General features: G+C 45.0%; 1 protein-coding gene across 1 annotated transcript in view; it reads right to left on the minus strand.

Moving 5' to 3' along the window:
* Window positions 1-2623: 2623 nt before the first annotated feature.
* Window positions 2624-23088, minus strand: part of itpr3 (inositol 1,4,5-trisphosphate receptor, type 3) — a gene marked incomplete at its 5' end in the record, with an annotated part of 114363 nt that continues 93898 nt past the window's right edge. Inside the window, 21 exons of the mRNA XM_079239155.1 lie at window positions 2624-2749; window positions 3866-4027; window positions 4111-4271; window positions 4353-4518; window positions 6025-6143; window positions 10247-10351; window positions 10426-10615; window positions 10692-10856; window positions 11729-11904; window positions 14367-14486; window positions 14573-14765; window positions 15419-15529; window positions 16998-17081; window positions 17206-17307; window positions 17385-17480; window positions 17722-17832; window positions 18263-18463; window positions 20030-20143; window positions 20365-20553; window positions 20666-20841; window positions 20984-21077. Of these exons, the coding sequence (XP_079095281.1) occupies window positions 2633-2749; window positions 3866-4027; window positions 4111-4271; window positions 4353-4518; window positions 6025-6143; window positions 10247-10351; window positions 10426-10615; window positions 10692-10856; window positions 11729-11904; window positions 14367-14486; window positions 14573-14765; window positions 15419-15529; window positions 16998-17081; window positions 17206-17307; window positions 17385-17480; window positions 17722-17832; window positions 18263-18463; window positions 20030-20143; window positions 20365-20553; window positions 20666-20841; window positions 20984-21077 (2952 nt within the window). The 3' untranslated portion in view covers window positions 2624-2632. The remainder of the gene's footprint in view (window positions 2750-3865; window positions 4028-4110; window positions 4272-4352; window positions 4519-6024; window positions 6144-10246; window positions 10352-10425; window positions 10616-10691; window positions 10857-11728; window positions 11905-14366; window positions 14487-14572; window positions 14766-15418; window positions 15530-16997; window positions 17082-17205; window positions 17308-17384; window positions 17481-17721; window positions 17833-18262; window positions 18464-20029; window positions 20144-20364; window positions 20554-20665; window positions 20842-20983; window positions 21078-23088) is intronic.

Genomic DNA, 23088 nt, shown 5'->3' on the forward strand with positions numbered 1-23088 from the left:
AAAACCAGTAAAACCAGGTATCTAGGTCACACACACATACAGACTGTGTTTGTCTGAGTTCATCAGAGTCTATAAATAGTGTTTATTGTTCTCTGCAGAGTGTGTGTGATGTAACATATATCATGTATACATGTCTGACCTAACTCAATGTTCCTGCAGAAGAACAGCTGATGTTCTTCAGAAGACTGAGTGTGTGTGTGTGTGTGTATACCTACCAGAGGATTTAAAGATTTGGTATGGAGCCTCTCGTGAATGCCGACCACTTTCTGCCTGAACAATACGGCTAATTCCTCTGTGTGTGTGAGTGTGTTGTTGGATTACTCATGTTGGTGGGACATGTGTTCATACGGTCACGCTGTGTGGACCAGCCTGTGGGACAGACCGCTACCCAGTGGAGAATGAAGGCAAGGACTCTTCAGTGGCATCGCCAGAGTTTGAATGTATTTTTGTTGAATTTTAATCCAGAAAACACATCGGCCTGTCACTGAAGAACATCTTAGGGTCTTGGGGGGGGGGGGGGGGGGGGGGTGTCACAGGACTGATGTCTCAGCTGGATTTCTGTATCTGTAGTGGACTAGACTGCTGTAACGCTGTCTGTACAGGTACAGACCAGCAGACAGCTGCAGGTCGCCCAGTTTGTTCGACCTCAATGACCAATTCCAGTCCAAATTCCAGTCTCCATTCGACCTAAACTGCATTTATTGACTTCACTAATGATCTCCTTCTGCCTGCTGATTCTGGTCGACTTCCACTCGCACTGAGCTTCACCTGAGCAATGCTTCGGATTACACACTGTCCTCCTGCAGACCCCCTCTGCTTCCTCTAAGTCTTTCTGGCCAAACTCACTTATTCAGTTAACATGATGTCTTTACTTCTCTTTTTAACAAAATGTTGTGAAAAAGTAACGTTCTTTGGGATATTTACTATTTATTACCATGTGATATGTAATAATTATTATAGAATAATCCTCTGCTTCCTATCAGGGCCAGAAGACAAGTGTTACATTGTGTTCAACTGGAGGTTTTACCATAAAGTGATGCAAAATGTCTCCGAATTTTCACCAAATATGTAACACTGGGCTCTATTGGGTCAAAATCTTTCACATTACACCCAGTCCCAGTCACCACAGGTGTACCCCAGGGCTTTGTCCTAAGTCCCCTACTATACATAATCTATATAAGATCATATCCACTTCCAATAACAGAGAACAGCAGAAGGATTACAATACTTTGATTAAATGTCTGCATGGCGACTTTATCCTGAGCTAAATCTTGCTCTTTGTACAGATACACCTAGGGTGGAAGATCTGGTCTCGAGAGGATCTGGTCTCTAGGAAAGGCAGACAGTTGCTGACCTGTCTGGAAATCACAGAGCTGTCCAGACAGGCCAGAGACAAAGTTGTGGAGAAAAACAAATCAGGGTTGAGTCATTAAAAATATCTGAGACTATAAAAATCTGACAGAGCTCCATTACATTCAGAAAAACCACAGCAGAGGGGCAGAGAAGAGACTCAAGCATCTGGAGGAAGGTCAGAGGAGACTAAAGAGGAATAAACTCAACATACAGTGAAGCACGGTGGTGGCAGCATCATGATGTGGAGATGTTTTCCATCTGCAGGACTGAGAAACTGCTCAGGAGTGAAGAAATGGTGAAATTCTGGACTTGCTTTTTCCCATTTTCTTATTTTAGACATCCATATGTGTACGTTGTAAGATACGAAAAAACTCAGAGCTGAACTGAAACATTAAGTTTTATTTTGAAAGATTCAACTTTCTTCCAGCCTTTAATGTGAAAATGTTGGCACCAGAAGCTTCTACATGTAAATGTTAGGACATGTTTAAGTTTTCACACATAATCTCTGACAGCCACCCTCTCATTCTTTCCAGGAGTCACATTTTCTGCACAGCATGCGGCGCTACTGGAAAAACAGGAACCAGACCACCGGGTCTCATTTATTAAATAAATAACGGGTTCAGAGTGAAACGCTTTCGCAGGATGGTTTCTGTAACACAAAGCTGCTCTGAAAACTCCATATACCAGGAAATGTCCTCAAAACTTCCAAGTTTTTCATGTTTGGAGCCATTTGGATCTTCCAATTCCCTCTCTAAACGTGACTTCATCATCATCACCTCGTCTTCCAGTGTCTTAACTCTGCCAGTTTACAGTATTGTGAGACAAATAAGTTTCTATAAATAAATGCCACAAATCAACCATAGAAACAAAGAATATAACTGAAAAAGTAAAACTCAGTCTAAGTAATAAAACATCATGGTTTTTCCTGACTTTACAAACTGAAATGGTTAACAGGTGAAAACAGCAAGTTTTGTTTCTATTTACATTTGCTTTAAATGAATAAAATCATCTTTTTACACACATTTCAGCAGGCTTTCATGACAGGAAGTAAAGCTTTTAGTGTGAAGTCTAAACAGGAAGCTCAGAATGGTTTACATTTTATTAGGAAAACCTAAACGTTTGTTCTGAATAACTTAAAGAAGAAAAGAAGAAGAAGAAGGATGATTATTTTCTATTAACTTATGATTCAGTGGATCAGCTGCACATTTCCCAGCTGATCTTTAGAGTTTTTATGAAATATTTCTACGGATGAGCAGACGTTTCATCCTCTGGAGGATCTTTATGTTTTGTAGATCTGGTGGTTTCCTCCTGCAGCGCTGGGAGGCAGCGCTGCGCTCCCTCCTGCCTGGGCGTCCACAAATCCCATCCTCTGCCTCCTCTTCCTCTGCTCCGTCATCTGCACACATCACAGCACACAGTGAGTCCACAGAGCCTGAAGACGTGTTCATTGCCTCTCGTTGTGCTGAAAAGCAAACTTTTGCAGACTTTTTCAGATCAACATCCCCGTGAGGGACAATAAATCACTTCTGGAAATGTGAATCAGCCGTGACAATTCGTCATTTTGTTTTATTAACAGTTTGTTAAGAAATCTTAGAGTTTGTTGTCTAACCAAACAGACTCCTGGACCTGCCGTCTCAGGCCCGGATCTAATAAAGGTTTGCGTGTACTAAAACGTGTTCAAACTCACTGCACATGCAAAAGAAATGTAGAAACGGATTTACTAACGGTACAATGCCCAGCCAATCCTTCCTAACATCAGCAATTAAGTGTGAAGCTTGACTGTCACACTTGTTCCTACGCCTGCTGCCCGGAATCTTGGTGTCATGGTGGTTGACCAGCTGACCTTTTAAGGTCCATGTTGCCTCGGTTGCCCGTACCTGTCGACATGCTCTCTACAACATCAAGAGAATCAGACGTACCTGACAGAACACATGACTCAGCTGTTGGTTCAGGCTCTGGTCATCTCACGCATCGATTACTGCAATTCCCTACTGGCAGGTCTGCCTGCGTGCTCTGTTAAACCTCTGCAGATGCTCCAGAATGCTGCAGCGCGTCTCGTCTTCAACCAACCCAAACGAGCTCATGTCACACCGCTGCTCATCGCTCTACTGTTTGATTTTGTACTTGCGTTGTTGTCACTCATATGTAAGTCGCTTTGGATAAAAACATCTGCTAAAGGACTGTAGAATGAATAGAATGAAAAATAGCACGTCTGCCACAATGAATATGCAATAAGAGGCATCCACACACCTTTCTGTGTGTGTTGGGAGGAGAAAATGTTGGTAAAATAATGCATCACCCGCAATGTGATCTGTCAAACCTGAAAGTAATGTGGCTGATGCAATCCCGCAAATCACACGCAAACCGCGGTTCAGCCACACACACAGAAGTCTATGTCGCACACACACATTACTACTCGCACACTGCGATCTTCGTAGACATGGAGCGTCATTCCTTGGAGATTTTGCTCTACGTTGCCATGACAACACGGTAGCATGCGCGACATGGTTACCTGCTCTTTCAGCTCCGTTAGCTGGCCGGTCAGAGTCGTCACCACCTTCATGGTTGATGCCAGTTTGTCCTGCAACATCCTCATCTCATTCTGCTCGCCATCGCCGTCGGTGACCACCAGAGACATCGCCTGCATCCGTGGAAACCAGTCCAGGTTGTTGTTCTGCAACAAAGCACAAGTTCTGACGTCTGCGTACGCCTGCAGATATCCAGTGGGGTTCTGGTAAAATCGGAAACATTTCCTACATTGATCATGTGCGCCACGTAGCTCTCGGGTCCCGTGTAGTCCGTCTTGTTCTTCTCCCGCAGCAGCACGATGAAGTACAGGTAGTTCCAGATGTTATGCTCCACTTTGATGTGCTCTTCGAACGACACCGTCTTGTTGTCGAACTTGTCCCTCTCCAAACCTGCGGACATGCACCTGATCATTTCCTGCTGACAGCTGATTGGCTCTCTGCCCAACCAATCAGTGTGCAACCTGAACGTACCGCAGATGAAGCACGTCGTCTTCAGTATCTCCTCCTTCTTCTGTTTCTCGCTCCTCAAGTCTGCAAAGGTGTCGATGATGACTCCGAAGATCAGGTTGAGAACGATGATGATGACGATGAAGTAGAAGAGCAAGTCATAGATGACGCGGGCGGGAAACAGAGGCTCCTGGAAGCAGAGTTCACCTTTCATCCTCAGTCTGAAGGAGCCGCAGCTCGTCAACACGCAGCCTTTCACAATAAACTTCAACGTTCAACAGTGTTTGTTTGTTTTCACCAGGAAGCAGCAGAGACAGCAGATGTCTTTCTGTCTGGTTCTCTGTGGGAGTCCAACTCGCCACGGAGAAACTGGGTGGGTTTATCTGTACCAGAGTCTAAGTGGTAACGTGAGCTGCATGGCGTGTGGGCGGGGCCTTTCCGTGGGGAATTAGTGTGTTCTGCTGTGTATGTGTGGGTTCTCTTCTGGTGCTGCGGCTTCATCACACCTAACATGCATGTTAGGTTAACCCAGTGGTTCCCAGACTTGTTCTGCTGGCCCACCTTTTCATGGATGATAATAATGTCACTTCCAGAGGTTTTGTCTGCTTTTATGTGACACCTTGTTTGTGTGTTTTGCTTTCATGGGAAATGATCAGAAGCTGTGGACAGAGATGATCTCAGGCTTTTCTTACATACTAGGGCTGTGGCGATATGCTTTTGTCCCAATTCGATTTGATTCCGATTTTTTGGGTGCCGATTCAGTTTAAATTGCGATTCTCACAATTCTTCCATTTTGTTGATTTTTGTAGATTAAAAACAAAATAAATGTATAAAACTTTTTTTTTTGCTTGTCATCTTTCTTGATTTCAATTAGGAAAAAACAACACAGTAGCCAGATCACCATTCTACTGCTACAATGCCCATGAAGACAAGTTAAAAGATCAATTAAAAACAATAAAAAGAACAAAAATTTTATAATGGATTATTTTTATTTGTTTGAAAAAAAAAAATCGATGCTTTAACAAAAAAATCGATTTTAAAATTGTGAAATAAAAAAAATCCAGATTTTCCCACCGCTATTACATTCCCATATAACTATTTGATTTGATCCAGGTGTGTTGGAGCAGTGATGCATTTAAAAGTTGCAGCTCTTTGTGATGGACTGATGACCTGACATGGGTGTGCTTCCCCCAGTAGGTACTGGGATGGGCTTCAGCCTCCCACCTATCCTTCCTTGCTATAAGCTGGAATGGAAATGGATAAATAATTTCCTTTTCACAAAGTAAAAGTAATCTAACCATGTTGATAGATTGAGTCTAAGCAGGCAGGTCAGGAGCCTGTGATGTCACACGTCTGAAGCTGCAGAACAAGGTCTGTCCTCATCTTCCAAATGAAGGTTATTGTCACCAGTTTGTCTGTTTCCAGTGACATCAACGCACATTTGTTGGTTAGATGAAATGTTACCTGACCAACACACGCAGCCAGTAAAACCAGTTCATGCTTCAAAACCAAAACAGACGTTCATGGAAAATATTTCCTGTGAATAAGTGAAGTTCTTCTAGAACGAAGCAGTTTTGTTGAACAAACCTAATTCATGACTCGGACGATCTCTTTTAGTATAATTTATTACTCTGTAATTTGAGTAATTAAAACCGACGCATCCCACCGTTCTTCTGGTTTATCCTGAGCTGCTTACGTTCTTAGACGGTTTGCGGAGAACGTCGCCGACTCCTCCTCCGTTCCTCAGGCCGTGGTTCAACACGGTAACGATACACATCAGCAGAGTATCGCAGGCCCGCTCCGAGTCGGCCTCATCTGAAAAACATTCAGCATCATCATCATTCTCACCACCAGCATCATCATCATCAGCACTAGAATCATCATCATCATCATTCTCACCACTAGCATCATCATCATCAGCACTAACATCACCATCATCATCATTCTCACCACTAGCACCATCATCATCAGCACTAGAATCATCATCATCATCATTCTCACCACTAGCATCATCATCATCAGCACTAACATCACCATCATCATCATTCTCACCACTAGCACCATCATCATCACCACTAGCATCATCATCATCAGCACTAGAATCATCATCATCATCATCATTCTCACCACTAGCATCATCATCATCAGCACTAGAATCATCATCATCATCATTCTCACCACTAGCATCATCATCATCAGCACTAGAATCATCATCATCATCATTCTCACCACTAGCATCATCATCATCAGCACTAGAATCATCATCATCATCATTCTCACCACTAGCATCATCATCATCAGCACTAGAATCATCATCATCATCATCATTCTCACCACTAGCATCATCATCATCAGCACTAGAATCATCATCATCATCATCATCATTCTCACCACTAGCATCATCATCATCAGCACTAGAATCATCATCATCATCATTCTCACCACTAGCATCATCATCATCAGCACTAGCATCATCATCATCATCATTCTCATCACTAGCATCATCATCATCATCATCACTAGAATCATCATCATCATCATTCTCACCACTAGCACCATCATCATCAGCACTAGAATCATCATCATCATCATTCTCACCACTAGCATCATCATCATCAGCACTAGAATCATCATCATCATCATTCTCACCACTAGCATCATCATCATCAGCACTAACATCACCATCATCATCATTCTCACCACTAGCATCATCATCATCAGCACTAGAATCATCATCATCATCATTCTCACCACTAGCACCATCATCATCATCATCACTAGAATCATCATCATAATCATTCTCACCACTAGCATCATCATCATCATCATTCTCATCACTAGCATCATCATCATCATCATCACTAGAATCATCATCATAATCATTCTCACCACTAGCATCATCATCATCAGCACTAGAATCATCATCATCATCATTCTCACCACTAGCACCATCATCATCAGCACTAGAATCATCATCATCATCATTCTCACCACTAGCACCATCATCATCAGCACTAGAATCATCATCATCATTCTCACCACTAGCATCATCATCATCAGCACTAGAATCATCATCATCATCATTCTCACCACTAGCATCATCATCATCAGCACTAGAATCATCATCATCATCATTCTCACCACTAGCATCATCATCATCAGCACTAGAATCATCATCATCATCATTCTCACCACTAGCATCATCATCATCAGCACTAGAATCATCATCATCATCATCATTCTCACCACTAGCATCATCATCATCAGCACTAGAATCATCATCATCATCATTCTCACCACTAGCATCATCATCATCAGCACTAGAATCATCATCATCATCATCATTCTCACCACTAGCATCATCATCATCAGCACTAGAATCATCATCATCATCATCATTCTCACCACTAGCATCATCATCATCAGCACTAGAATCATCATCATCATCATTCTCACCACTAGCATCATCATCATCAGCACTAGAATCATCATCATCATCATTCTCACCACTAGCATCATCATCATCAGCACTAGAATCATCATCATAATCATTCTCACCACTAGCATCATCATCATCAGCACTAGAATCATCATCATCATCATTCTCACCACTAGCACCATCATCATCAGCACTAGAATCATCATCATCATCATTCTCACCACTAGCATCATCATCATCAGCACTAGAATCATCATCATCATCATCATCATTCTCACCACTAGCATCATCATCATCAGCACTAGAATCATCATCATCATCATTCTCACCACTAGCATCATCATCATCAGCACTAGAATCATCATCATCATCATTCTCACCACTAGCATCATCATCATCAGCACTAGAATCATCATCATCATCATTCTCACCACTAGCATCATCATCATCAGCACTAGAATCATCATCATCATCATTCTCACCACTAGCATCATCATCATCAGCACTAGAATCATCATCATCATCATTCTCACCACTAGCATCATCATCATCAGCACTAGAATCATCATCATCATCATTCTCACCACTAGCATCATCATCATCAGCACTAGAATCATCATCATCATCATTCTCACCACTAGCACCATCATCATCACCACTAGCATCATCATCATCAGCACTAGAATCATCATCATCATCATTCTCACCACTAGCATCATCATCATCAGCACTAGAATCATCATCATCATCATTCTCACCACTAGCATCATCATCATCAGCACTAGAATCATCATCATCATCATTCTCACCACTAGCATCATCATCATCAGCACTAGAATCATCATCATCATCATTCTCACCACTAGCATCATCATCGTCAGCACTAGAATCATCATCATCATCATCATTCTCACCACTAGCATCATCATCATCAGCACTAGAATCATCATCATCATCATTCTCACCACTAGCATCATCATCATCAGCACTAGAATCATCATCATCATCATCATTCTCACCACTAGCACCATTATCATCGATATCATCATCATCATGATCGTTGCCATTCTCATCACAGGGATCATCATCATCATTCTGATTACTAGCATCACTATAATCATCATTTTAATTAGTAGAATCATCGTCATTATTCTAATTTGTAGAATCTTCATCATCATAATTCTCATCACTAGAATAATCATCATTATCATCACCATTCTAATTACTAGCATCATCATTTTAATTACTAGCACCATTATCATCATCATCATCATCATTCTTATCACAAGAATCATAATCCTCACCATCAAAGTCATCCTCTTATTAGCCATCCACACCATTATCATAATCATCATCACTATCATCATCATCATCATTCTCATCATCTTTCTCATCACTAGCATCATCATCATATTTGTTATGACTGGCATCATCATAATTACCATCATTGTCGTTATCATTCTCATACCTAGCATCATCATCATCTCAATGACTAGCATCATCAAAATTATTATCATCTTCATTATCATTTTCAGGACTAGCATCATCATAATTACCATCATCGTCATTATCATCCTCATCACAAGTACACGGCGTTGACTATTAAGGCCGTCTTCTAGCCGTGGATACCGAGCTTATAGTTGACACATGCTTCCAAAAACCACTCTAAAGTCCGTGGCTTGTTTCTCTGTTCTTCACTAAATCTTTTCAGCGTTACAGGAAAGAGAAAAAGGATATACAAAATAAAGCAGGTCCTTATGAGTAAATACACCTAAACATGGTCGAAGACTAGTTTGCTCTCTGGGCTCCACAGCGAGAAACGTGAGCTTCATGGACGGCTTGTTAAACCAGAACCAATCAAAAGCTGGAGCTCAGAGCAGCTTTAACTCTCTTCAGTTCAGCTTGTTAAAGCCCAAAACCTCCTCATAACTAAACAACTGAATATTTTACCAACAATCTTAACTAAAAGGCTCAAACAACAAGCATTATCAACTCCACGTCCATTATCATCGTCTCATATCAGTCATCCTCATCATCAATACCGTCTCATTATCATCTCCATTTTTATACTCATCCTCACCATTATCATCATTATCTTCATCCTCCTTATCACTGTTATCAGTTATCCATTTCATCATGATTATCTTCATATTCATCCTCCTCATCATTATCTCCTTCATCCTCATCATCCTCTCTGACCTGTTCAGCTTCCAGTTTCTTATTTAAACATAAACATGTGTTTGAAGTGTTTCTGATTATGTTTCATCATGCAGAAGAAAAAGATGCTGTTTTTTTTTTTAATGATAAGAAAAACAATGTTCAGCAGCGTTTCTGCTCCAACGCCGCGTTCGCTTGGATCACACAGACTCTTCTGGTCTTTACTGAACACCTACTGTAACACAGCAACACCTCAGCAGCTCATCATACAATCTGCAGACCAACAGTGACGACTGGAATCAGCCGTGGGAGCAGCTCATACCTTCCTCCTCCGGCGTGGCTTCCAGTCTGGTCTCGGTGGTGCAGTTGACCCCGTCTGCAGCGCACGACTTGAGAAAATCCTGCGAGGCTTCACTCTGTTCAGAGGCTGATTGACAGAAAACTGCTGAGTCAGCGGTGCAAACAGCTTCTGCAGGTAGCCAGCCAGGCGTGTGAGCCTACCTGCAGCGATGCGTGGCAGCGGGTCCACCTCCATGATGAAGTCCTCTTTCAGGCAGAGGAAGCCCACGATGGAGAAGAGGTAGACGAGGATCAGCGCGAGCAGCGCCGTCAACAGGATGGAGCGACCGTTACGAGTTACGCTTTTTATCACGTTGAACAGCGTCTCCTCCCGATAGATCAAGTCGAACAGCTGCGCGGATAACAGACACACTTCAGCTACAGGAGCAGGACGGATACGGCCGAGAGGCTGCAGGGTCACCGCTTACCAGGATGCTGTAGAAGAGCTCGTGGACAAAGAGTCCCAGAGAGGAGGTCAGGACGTACACCAGATGGTAGAGGAACTCCACGTCCATCATCATGGCCTTGTAGCCCATGATGAAGGTCCCGTTGTTCCCCACAAAACTCACCACAAAGACCACCTTGTTGAGGAGCTGGAGATGGTGCAGAAGATTATCATGATGGTCAGATTTAACCATCCCAAACCCCCCTTCAGTCCCTTCCTAAAGGTCTTTATCATGCCTTTTCTTTAAGGATCCAGCAGCAGCCGATGGAGAGAAGTTTGTTTCTTTATTATCTAATCAAATAAGTTAGTGATGATTTTTGAGAGCAAAAAAAAAAAAAATTGAGATTACATTTTTTTTTTTTTGTAAAAATAGAAACAAATTAGGTTCCAATAAAAAATATATATGAGAGAGAATACTTCTCAAACTTCAATCAAATCTAATGTTTTCAACGAACACTACAGTTTTCTTCGATCAAAACTAATGTTTGTAAGTCAGAAATTACAACCATTGTGCAAAAAAATAAGTCATTTTCTCTTTACAGTTAAAAACATTTGGTTACAAGTTATAAAGTTTTGTTTTGCAAATCAGTCCTCTTTGCTTGCAACTTCTAAAGTTTTGGTTGCGAACTTAACTGCACTTGATGGGCGGGGCCTGCGCTGGTGAATGAGAGCAGAGTTTCTATTGGTTGGTTTCACCTGGCTCCAGCATCAGCTACGCCTTCTGCGTTTCACCCGTTTCTCTCTTGAAGTTTGCTTTCTCATATATATTTTTTTAATTGGAACCTAATTTGTTTTTATCTCTACAAAAACAAATTTGATTCCCAATTTTTTGTTTTTTGTTCTCAAAAATAATTTTTTTGTATCAAATCAAACCTATTTGATTGAATAATAAAGAAACCAATTTCTTTCCAAATGAACTCTGCTTCTGGATCCACGAAAGAAAAGAGAGACCTTACCGTTGACAAACCCGTGGGTAAAGCCAGAGAGTAGAAACGGAGGTGTGTGAAGCTCAGCTCTTACGTTGAGCGATCCCAGCAAGATGAGCGTGTTGCCGATGCCCAGGTGGTAGATGGAGCGGAGGATCAGAGCCAAGGTGAGCGGCTGCAGGCCATAACGCTGGGAGAACAAACCCAGGACGGAGAGACCGGCCATGATCCAGAACACCATCAGCAACATGGAGTCATCGATGGCTCCCACTGAGGAGGAGAAAGTCATCAGAACAGACGGGATCAGATCAGAACAGACGAGCTGAACATTTTGGATCAGACCCAGTCTGATCAGCTGGATCTGAACCTCTTCAGCTGCAGCAGAACTTCTGGAACCATCAGAAGCTGAGCTGTTTAACCTTCATGGTTTTACAAATGACAACAGTTATAGTTTCATACATTTTTAGTTTTGTTTTCTTTAATTTCTTTTTAGTTACCATAGCAACGTTCTGCTCATTGAAGTTTAGTTTTTATTGGACTGAACCTTACGGAAGCGTAGATCGTTCCCACAAATAAAAAAAAGGACTTTAGCACGTTATAACGTGATGTGTTTCATTTTTATTAGTAATAAAGCTGTCATATTGATAAGGGTCAGAGGGACTACAGGTTCAGAGGGACTACAGGTTCAGAGGGACTACAGGTTCAGAGGGACTGCAGGTTCAGAGGGACTACAGGTTCAGGTGGACTACAGGTTCAGAGGGACTACAGGTTCAGAGGGACTACAGGTTCAGAGGGACTGCAGGTTCAGGGGGACTACAGGTTCAGAGGGACTACAGGTTCAGGGGGACTACAGGTTCAGAGGGACTACAGGTTCAGAGGGACTGCAGGTTCAGGTGGACTACAGGTTCAGAGGGACTACAGGTTCAGAGGGACTACAGGTTCAGAGGGACTACAGGTTCAGAGGGACTGCAGGTTCAGGGGGACTGCAGGTTCAGAGGGACTACAGGTTCAGAGGGACTGCAGGTTCAGGTGGACTACAGGTTCAGAGGGACTACAGGTTCAGAGGGACTACAGGTTCAGAGGGACTACAGGTTCAGAGGGACTACAGGTTCAGGTGGACTACAGGTTCAGGGCGACTACAGGTTCAGAGGGACTACAGGTTCAGAGGGACTACAGGTTCAGAGGGACTACAGGTTCAGAGGGACTGCAGGTTCAGGGGGACTACAGGTTCAGAGGGACTACAGGTTCAGGGGGACTACAGGTTCAGAGGGACTACAGGTTCAGAGGGACTGCAGGTTCAGGTGGACTACAGGTTCAGAGGGACTACAGGTTCAGAGGGACTACAGGTTCAGGGGGACTACAGGTTCAGAGGGACTACAGGTTCAGAGGGACTGCAGGTTCAGGTGGACTACAGGTTCAGGTGGACTACAGGTTCAGGTGGACTACAGGTTCAGGTGGACTACAGGTTCAGGGCGACTACAGGTTCAGAGGGACTACAGGTTCAGGTGGACTACAGGTTCAGGTGGACTACAGGTTCAGGTGGACTACAGGTTCAGGTGGACTACAGGTTCAGAGGGACTACAGGTTCAGAGGGACTACAGGTTCAGGGCGACTACAGGTTCAGGGCGACTACAGGTTCAGAGGGACTACAGGTTCAGGGAGACTACAGGTTCAGAGGGACTACAGGTTCAGAGGGACTACAGGTTCAGGGCGACTACAGGTTCAGAGGGACTGCAGGTTCAGGTGGACTACAGGTTCAGGTGGACTACAGGTTCAGAGGGACTACAGGTTCAGAGGGACTACAGGTTCAGGGCGACTACAGGTTCAGAGGGACTGCAGGTTCAGGTGGACTACAGGTTCAGGTGGACTACAGGTTCAGGTGGACTACAGGTTCAGGGCGACTACAGGTTCAGGGCGACTACAGGTTCAGAGGGACTACAGGTTCAGGGGGACTGCAGGTTCAGGGGGACTGCAGGTTCAGAGGGACTACAGGTTCAGAGGGACTGCAGGTTCAGGTGGACTACAGGTTCAGGTGGACTACAGGTTCAGGTGGACTACAGGTTCAGGGGGACTGCAGGTTCAGGGGGACTACAGGTTCAGAGGGACTACAGGTTCAGAGGGACTGCAGGTTCAGGTGGACTACAGGTTCAGAGGGACTACAGGTTCAGGTGGACTACAGGTTCAGGTGGACTACAGGTTCAGAGGGACTACAGGTTCAGAGGGACTACAGGTTCAGGTGGACTACAGGTTCAGGTGGACTACAGGTTCAGGGCGACTACAGGTTCAGAGGGACTACAGGTTCAGGTGGACTACAGGTTCAGAGGGACTACAGGTTCAGGTGGACTACAGGTTCAGAGGGACTACAGGTTCAGGTGGACTACAGGTTCAGGTGGACTACAGGTTCAGGTGGACTACAGGTTCAGGGCGACTACAGGTTCAGAGGGACTACAGGTTCAGGTGGACTACAGGTTCAGGTGGACTACAGGTTCAGAGGGACTGCAGGTTCAGGGCGACTACAGGTTCAGAGGGACTACAGGTTCAGAGGGACTACAGGTTCAGGGCGACTACAGGTTCAGAGGGACTACAGGTTCAGAAAGGACCACGTTGTTGCAGTTTCTGCTCTAAGGACGGATCAGAAAACGGTTCTTTAGCTCTCTGAGGAACATTTGTACGAGTGTTTGCAGCTCAGTGTTTATTGTCTGGACGGCAGCGGTTCTGACTTTCAGGAGTACCTTGACCAGAGTCGTAGGGGTAGAAAAAGACGATGATGAGGTTGATGAAGAGGGCCAACTTGAAGGAGATGGTCCCCCACAGACTCATCCTCCTGGAGAACCAGTACAAAACCGGCATACCTGTACACACACACACACACACACAAACGTCACACTCATTACACTCTGAGCAGCATCATGACATTGTTGTGTGTGCGTGCACTCACTCCTCAGCTTCTTCTGCCACTCCATCTCTCCGTGCAGGAAGGAGGTCTGCTCAAAGTAGTGTGTGACCTTTGACCCCTGTTCGTCCTGCTCGGTGGTGGTGAAAACTCTGACCTTCGACTCCTCCGTCAGAAACTCACAGATGGGATGAACCGGAAACACGATCTGCTCCATGCTGCGGTCCTCACGGACAATCTGGACACACGTAGGATACGCTGCTCACCGTCTACAGAACAAACTTCCACCTCACATCAGATCTCTGACCTCTCAGGGCATTTCTACACATGGAAGGACTCAGCTGTGGAGCACGGTGGTGGAAATGTTATTATCAGGGCTTCCTTCACTTCCTCAGCAAACTGGATGCTGAGTCCCTGAGACCACTTGTATGTACCTGCTGGACGACGCTTAGTGTTTATTACTTTTTTATGATATTTATTACTTTTATAATTTATACAGCAAGACAGAAAATAATGGGGTTCATGCCTCTGTGGAATATAAGGGGTGGGGGGTGGGGTTCGGTTTGTATCTGTGTGACTGCGTGTCAGAGACAACAATCAGCGTGTTTGTAAATTGCTATGATTACTTTGGTGAATGGAGGTTTGTTTATTTTAATGTGCATTAAGTCTTTGTATCATATAAAACACTTTGTATTGTCTTCGGCAGGAAAAGCACTTTATGAATAAAGTTTGATTTGAATATATTGTTTCTCATCTACATGAACATATTACATAAATGCAGTGTGTCCGATGCAGTGTGTTTATGGTCAGATGAACATTCCTTGGTGAAAATCAATGACGTCTAGGTACATCATTGACAGTAAGTACACAAGGTAGTGGAAGAGGTAGAACCTCTATCTGTGCAGTCAGCTGTTCGTAGTACTCCAGAGGATCTTGCTCCACCACAGCAGCTGGAGCAGAAGACGTCAACATCTGGGACAAAGGGCGGTTGTTCAGGTTCAACTGGAAACACAAAAAAAATGACAAACATTACTGACAGTACAGACGATGGATAGATGGAAGGATGGATGGATGGATGGATGAACGGACGGACGGACGGATGGATTGATAGATGGATGGACGGACAGATAGATGGATGGATGGATGGACGAACGGACGGACGGACGGATGGATGGATGGATGGACGGACAGATGGATGGATGGATGGATGGATGTCTAGATGGATGGATGGATGACTGGAAGGATGGATGGATGGATGGATGTCTAGATGGATGGATGGATGACTGGAAGGATGGATGGATGGATGGATGGATGGATGGATGGTGGAAGGATGGATGGATGGATGGATGGACGGACGGATTGATGGATGGATGGACAGAAGGATGGATAGATGGATAATATATGGATGGATGGATGGATGGATGGTGGAAGGATGGATGGATGGATGTATAGATGGATGGATGGACGGACGGATTGATGGATGGATGGACAGAAGGATGGATAGATGGATAATATATGGATGGATGGATGGATGACTGGAAGGATGGATAGATGGATGGTGGAAGGATGGATGGATGGATGGATGGATGGATGAATGGATGGATGATGGATGGATGAATGGATGGATGGAAGGATGGACAGAAAGATGAATAGATGGATGATATATGGATGGACAGATGGATGGATGACTGGAAGGATGGATAGATGGATGGATGGATGGATGGATGGTGGAAGGATGGATTAATGGATGGGTGGATGGACGGATGGACGATGGATGGATAGATGGATGATATATGGATGGATGGATGGATGACGGGAAGGATGGATAGATGGATGGATGGATGGATGGATGTATGGATAGATGGATGTATGGTGGAAGGAAGGATGGATGGACGATGGATGGATAGATGGATGATATATGGATGGATGGATGACTGGAAGGATGGATGGATGGATGGATGGATGTATGATGGATGTATGGATGGATGGAGTATGGTGGAAGGAAGGATGGATGGATGGATGGACGATGGATGGATGGATGGATAGATGGCTCGATAGACGGATGGATGGATGGACAGATGGATGGATGGATGGATGAATGGATGGATAGAGGGCTCGATAGATGGATGGATGGACAGATGGATGGATGACTGGAAGGATGGATAGATGGATGGATGGATGGATGGATGTATGACGGATGTATGGATGGATGGAGTATGGTGGAAGGAAGGATGGATGGATGGATGAATGGTGGAAGGAAGGATGGATGGATGGATGGACGATGGATGATGGATGGATGGATGGATGGATGGATAGATGGCTCGATAGACGGATGGATGGATGGACGATGGATGGATGGACAGATGGATGGATAGAGGGCTCGATAGATGGATGGATGGACAGATGGATGGATGGATGGACGATGGATGGATGGACAGATGGATGGAGTGACAGATGGATGGATGTTTACCATGGAGGAGATTCCCTCCTCTCCTTCTTTACTCTTCTTCTGAGCTTTTAGGAGGTTCCCGAGGACTTTATTGTGTCTTGCGAGCTGTAAACAAACAAACAACAACAAAAGCTTTAATCACTGCATAAACATCTCAGCCAGAGCTGTCCAATCACAACACACCATTATCGCCCTCCAGGGAGCCAATCAGGAGCATGCATTCAGTTACCTGCTGAGCCAAGATGTAGATGTTGTGTCCCACTTCTCGAGGAGAAACCTCCATTTCCTCACACTCAGTTTCCTGTTGGTAAGCCTTCTTTATCACATCCACCTACACACACACACACACACACAGTTAGGCCATGATCTCAGGCCTTCAGCAGCTCCTTATTAAAAACCCGGACTGACCAGCTCTCGTGGCCGCAGGTTGAACAAGATTCTCTCTGCATTCTCGCTGTCATGACGACTCTCCATCAGAGCCAGGAGCAGTTTGGAGGCGTTGTCCTGGCAACCGAGCAGAAGACAGAATTGGTAAAACATCTAGACTGAATCTTACATTATTTTATTTAAAACAACAGCTGCATCTCTGTTACGAACATGAGCAAAAAACCGAGTTGAGCTTGCGTGTCCTCCAGCACACTGCCCTCTACAGGCCAGCAGCAGTAACTACATATGTCATTAAAAGGCAATTATGACTGTATGAAGCTGCAGTCTGCATGTTGACGAAGCGGGTGGAGCAGCGTACCTTCAGCTGTAGCACCATCTCCATCTGATAGTGACACAGAGGACTGATGTCATTCAGGATAAGGGCTGTGATGATGTCGATGCCGTTGGACTCGTGGGTCACGATGCAAGTCTGGAACAGAAGCCAGAACCCAAATGAAGGAGCAGATTTAAGGAAGAAACTTCTCAAACAGATCTACAGCTCCGTTCTCAATAACTCCATTAGATCGCCATTGAGCACTATCACCAAAAGGTGTAACTCTGTGTTGACCTGGAAATTATGATGAAACCACTTCCTGTCAAATTTTCAGCCAATCAAAGAGCCGAAAGTAATGTCCAATCAGGAGCGAGAAGAAACTTTTTTAGTTTTATGTCTGTCTGAAAACATAAACAATTCCTGGATGTTTACTGGAATTAAATTGGGTGAGGCCAATTTTTACTAAAAAAAAAATAAGTAGATGGATGAAAACAGCAGAAAAAAAGTCTTGGCATTTTAATGGTTAATGGTTCTTCTAACCAGTTTGGTACAGCAAAGCAAACTCATTTCCCAGCCCGTGCGTTACCTGGTTCTCCTGGCAGGGCCCCTGGCAGTACTCTGTGAGCGTCTCCAGTGTCTGGATGATCAGGTCCACGTTGGTCTCGTTGATGTAGAGGCCCAGCAGGCCCAGACCACCGGTAGTGCTGCCACACATGATGTCCAGAAACTGCAGAGTCTCACACACCAGGTTGTAGTTGGTTTTGTTGTTCTGGGAACGCAGAAAATTCTGGAAACACAAACACACACGTTTTAACCTCAAGTCATCTGATTGGTCTGCACTCCCTCTGATGACCACTAGGTGGAGCTACAATAAGAAACAGTTAGAACTGGACCAAAAAACACCTGAAGTCCCGACCTGAGTTTAATGTCTGCAGAACAACTAAGTGACCACCAGAACCTGCTTATTTATTCATAGTAAGTAGCAACTAACCTGTTAGTCCTGATTAGTTATTGTTTATTTACTAGTTCTGGTTTGTTCTAGTAGATAATCGGCAGGTTGAGGTTGTTTAATAGTGAGTTGAGAGGAACTGGTGTCTAGGTTGTGGTTGTAATTGGTTATTGTAATATAACATTAAAATAGTGAAACAGTAAAGACTTTAATAAAATAATATCAGTTATAAAATATAACTCACATTAAAACAGAATTTTAAAAAAAGGAAATGGGTGAAAATAAATAAATGAAAAATTCAAACTAAGACAGTAAATACTAAGTTAAAGCCAAATGCCAGAGGAGAGTTGTGAGCCTGCTCTTAGAAACATGAAGTTCCCTGCAGCCCTGAGGTCATCTGGCAGGTTGTTTCACAGGCAGATGCCTTAATATCGACAGAATGCCTCCGCATGTGTACGCGTCCAGACTTTTGGAAGGATTGGAAGACCAGCGCCAGAGGTTGTCGGGTCCATGAGGTTTTAAAAATTCAAAAAGATAATAAAGCTCAAAACGATTAAGACATTTATAAACTAGTAAACAAACCTTAAAATGGATCATGAAACACACAAGAAGCCAATGACATGACCAAATATCAGGTGTAATGTGGGCCCGCCCCCTGGTGTTCCTCGGATAAAATCAGCTTTTTTTGTACAGAGCCACTTCACAACAATGTCGTCTCAGGGCTTTACAGACGCATCAATTCAAGCCAATTCATACATAGCCTAGCTAATAGAAACCAACTGATTGCATTGAGTCTTGACTTAATCTTGATCTAATCTCCTATCTTGAGCTGCATGAGGCGACAGTGGGAAGGAAAAAACTCCAGCAGACCCCGGCTCAGGGAGGACAGCCATCTGCCTGGACTGGCTGGCGTGGAGAGGACAGGACAGACAGACCGACATGCACTGCAGGATCCATGCAACAGAATTCTGTATTAACTGCAGAGTCAAAATACTGTTTTTGGGAAGGTCAGAAAGCAGGGCATTACTGTGGTCTATGCAGTGTGTAATAAATCCTGCATGGATATATTTTTGACATGAAAAATAAAACATTTTTGTGTTCCTAATATGTGAGATACAGCTAAGATCAGAGTAAAAAAATGATGCAGAGGTTTCCCACCTGTAGATATGGATGCAGGGACAATGCCTGGTTCGCCCTGGTTTAAAACTAGTTTATGTCAGAGCCGAGAACTGAAACATCTCTTTTCTCCTGGTTAGGCTGAAAAGGTTTTCTGCCAACCAGGATGCAGTTAAAATGACATCCACTGGTCTGGTGTCATCAGGAGAAATGGAGGTATAATTTACTGGTTAGTTGGCAGGGACAAACCTACAGCTTCGGGCTGTTTAGCGGTAAGAAGGGACTGACCTGCAGGTCCAGGTTGTGGTTCTCGCACAGCAGCTGCAGGAACCTGAGGATCGGTTTCATGATGGTGACAGCTGGTCCCATCTCCGGCTCCACCTCCCGCTGCTCTTCTACCGGCTGAGCTGGCAGGGCAGAGGCTCCTGTTACCGGGGCGAGAGACTGACCTTGGACCAGCAGGGGATGTCCTCCTGAACCAGGAAGTACAAGTGCTGACGAACCACCTTAACAAGGAGAAAACACCTCAGTATCACCCAGCTACATTTCACGTTCCTGAAGATTATCAAAAGATCAAAGAGACGATTTCTAAAGGTTTTTAAAGCTGATGATGAGCCTGAAACTACAGATGAAGGTTTGGAACAGAGCTGACCGTTCTCCAGCTCCTTCTCGTTGGCCTTATGTGTCATCTCGCCGACGTTTACGGAAACTGTCGCTTTAATGTCCATCTGAGCTTCTTTCATCCTGTCATGCAGGACTTTGAAGAACTTCTCGGACTTGTTGTCGCCCATCATCAGTTTGTAGAAGGAGTTCTGCAAACAAACAGGTGAACATGGAGGTTGGATCAGGACCAGAAGCCCACCACACCAGCTCCATACAAGCCTTACTGTTCCATGTGGCGCGTTTCGATGCTGCAGGTCTCACCTGGATGTCGGTGTTTCCTCCCTCCAGCAGACAGATGGCCAACTGGATGCTCTCCTGGAAGATCTTGTCGTTCTTGGTGCTCATCACCAGATCCGTGAACAGCTTTGTTCCTCCTTCTCGGTCCAAACGACACTGAATGGCCGTCACCGCTGCCCAGTCGCGCTCCTGCTCGCCGCCTAACACACACACACACACACACACACACACACACACACACACACACACACACACACACACACACACACACCAGCATATGATCAAGCTTACTGGAAATGGTTCTTTACTGGTTCATTTTACGTCCAGGACAGGCTTGTTTACCAGCAGATCCCAGTTCAGCCAGGTCGTTCTTCTGGTTGTTCTTTTTGTTTGGAAACAAGTAGTTCTGCAGCAAAACTTTCCGCAGTGAAATTCCCTGAAAGGAAGCAAAAGGAAGTGATGTAAACGTCCATCCTGATGCAGCAGAAACCCGACCCGTTGCCAACAGGAAGACAAGTCCAGCACGTTCTACCAACAACAACGTTTTCTGTCCCACATCTGTCGCTTCCAGCTGCTTCAGTCAGCTCTGATGTCTTTACCTAAAGTCAGGAAGCGCAGTGAAAGATCCTTATCAACGAAGTCCCAATACCTGGATTCACCATGGCAACTAAGTGCCAATAGGATTCACCATGGCAACCAAGTTCCAATGCCTGGATTCACCATGGCAACCAAGTGTCAATACCTGGATTCACCATGGTAATGAAGTGCCAATACCTGGATTCAGCATGGCTACAAAGAGTCAATACCTAGATTCACCATGGCAACTAAGTGCCAAGAGGATTCACCATGGCAACCAAGTTCCAATGCCTAGATTCACCATGGCAACCAAGTGCCAATACCTGGATTCACCATGGTAACCAAGTGTCAATACCTGGATTCACCATGGTAACCAAGTGTCAATACCTGGATTCACCATGGTAACCAAGTGTCAATACCTGGATTCACCATGGTAACCAAGTGTCAATACCTGGATTCACCATGGTAATGAAGTGCCAATACCTGGATTCACCATGGCAACCAAGTGCCAATACCTGGATTCACCATGGTAACGAAATGCCAATACCTGGATTCACCATGGCAACCAAGTGCCAATACCTGGATTCACCATGGCAACAAAGTGCCAATACCTGGATTCACCATGGCAACCAAGTGCCAATACCTGGATTCACCATGGCAACGGCTGACAAAAAGCCCTGATGGAGCAGGAGGTTCATAGCAGCCTTCCAGGAATATGAAGGCTGCTGCTAAGGACAGAGATGCATCATAAGAGTCTCCTCCTGCTTCCCCTCCTCCACCAGACTCTCCTCCTTCTTCTCCTCCTCCACCAGACTCTCCTCCTGCTTCTCCTCCTCCACCAGAATCTCCTCCTGCTTCTCCTCCTCCACCAGAATCTCCCCCTGCTTCTCCTCCTCCACCAGAATCTCCCCCTCCTTCTCCTCCTCCACCAGACTCTCCTCCTACTTCTCCTCCTCCACCAGAATCTCCTCCTACTTCTCCTCCTCCACCAGAATCTCCTCCTACTTCTCCTCATTCACCAGACTCTCCTCCTACTTCTCCTCCTCCACCAGAATCTCCTCCTACTTCTCCTCATTCACCAGACTCTCCTCCTGCTTCTCCTCCTCCACCAGACTTTCCTCCTGCTTCTCCTCCTCCACCAGAATTTCCTCCTGCTTCTCCTCCTCAACCAGAATCTCCTCCTCCTTCTCCTCCTCCACCAGAATCTCCTCCTGCTTCTCCTCCTCCACCAGACTCTCCTCCTGCTTCTCCTCCTCCACCAGAATCTCCTCCTGCTTCTCCTCCTCCACCAGAATCTCCTCCTGCTTCTCCTCCTCCACCAGAATCTCCTCCTGCTTCTCCTCCTCCACCAGAATCTCCTCCTGCTTCTCCTCCTCCACCAGAATCTCCTCCTGCTTCTCCTCCTCCACCAGACTCTCCTCCTGCTTCTCCTCCTCCACCAGAATCTCCTCCTGCTTCTCCTCCTCCACCAGAATCTCCTCCTGCTTCTCCTCCTCCACCAGACTCTCCTCCTGCTTCTCCTCCTCCACCAGAATCTCCTCCTGCTTCTCCTCCTCCACCAGACTCTCCTCCTGCTTCTCCTCCTCCACCAGAATCTCCTCCTGCTTCTCCTCCTCCACCAGACTCTCCTCCTGCTTCTCCTCCTCCACCAGAATCTCCCCCTGCTTCTCCTCCTCCACCAGAATCTCCTCCTGCTTCTCCTTCACCAGAATCTCCTCCTGCTTCTCCTCCTCCACCAGAATCTCCTCCTACTTCTCCTCATTCACCAGACTCTCCTCCTGCTTCTCCTCCTCCACCAGACTCTCCTCCTGCTTCTCCTCCTCCACCAGAATCTCCCCCTGCTTCTCCTCCTCCACCAGAATCTCCTCCTG

The sequence above is a fragment of the Telmatherina bonti genome, assembly GCF_933228915.1.
Source record: "Telmatherina bonti genome assembly, chromosome: 4".
Taxonomy (NCBI): domain Eukaryota; kingdom Metazoa; phylum Chordata; class Actinopteri; order Atheriniformes; family Telmatherinidae; genus Telmatherina; species Telmatherina bonti.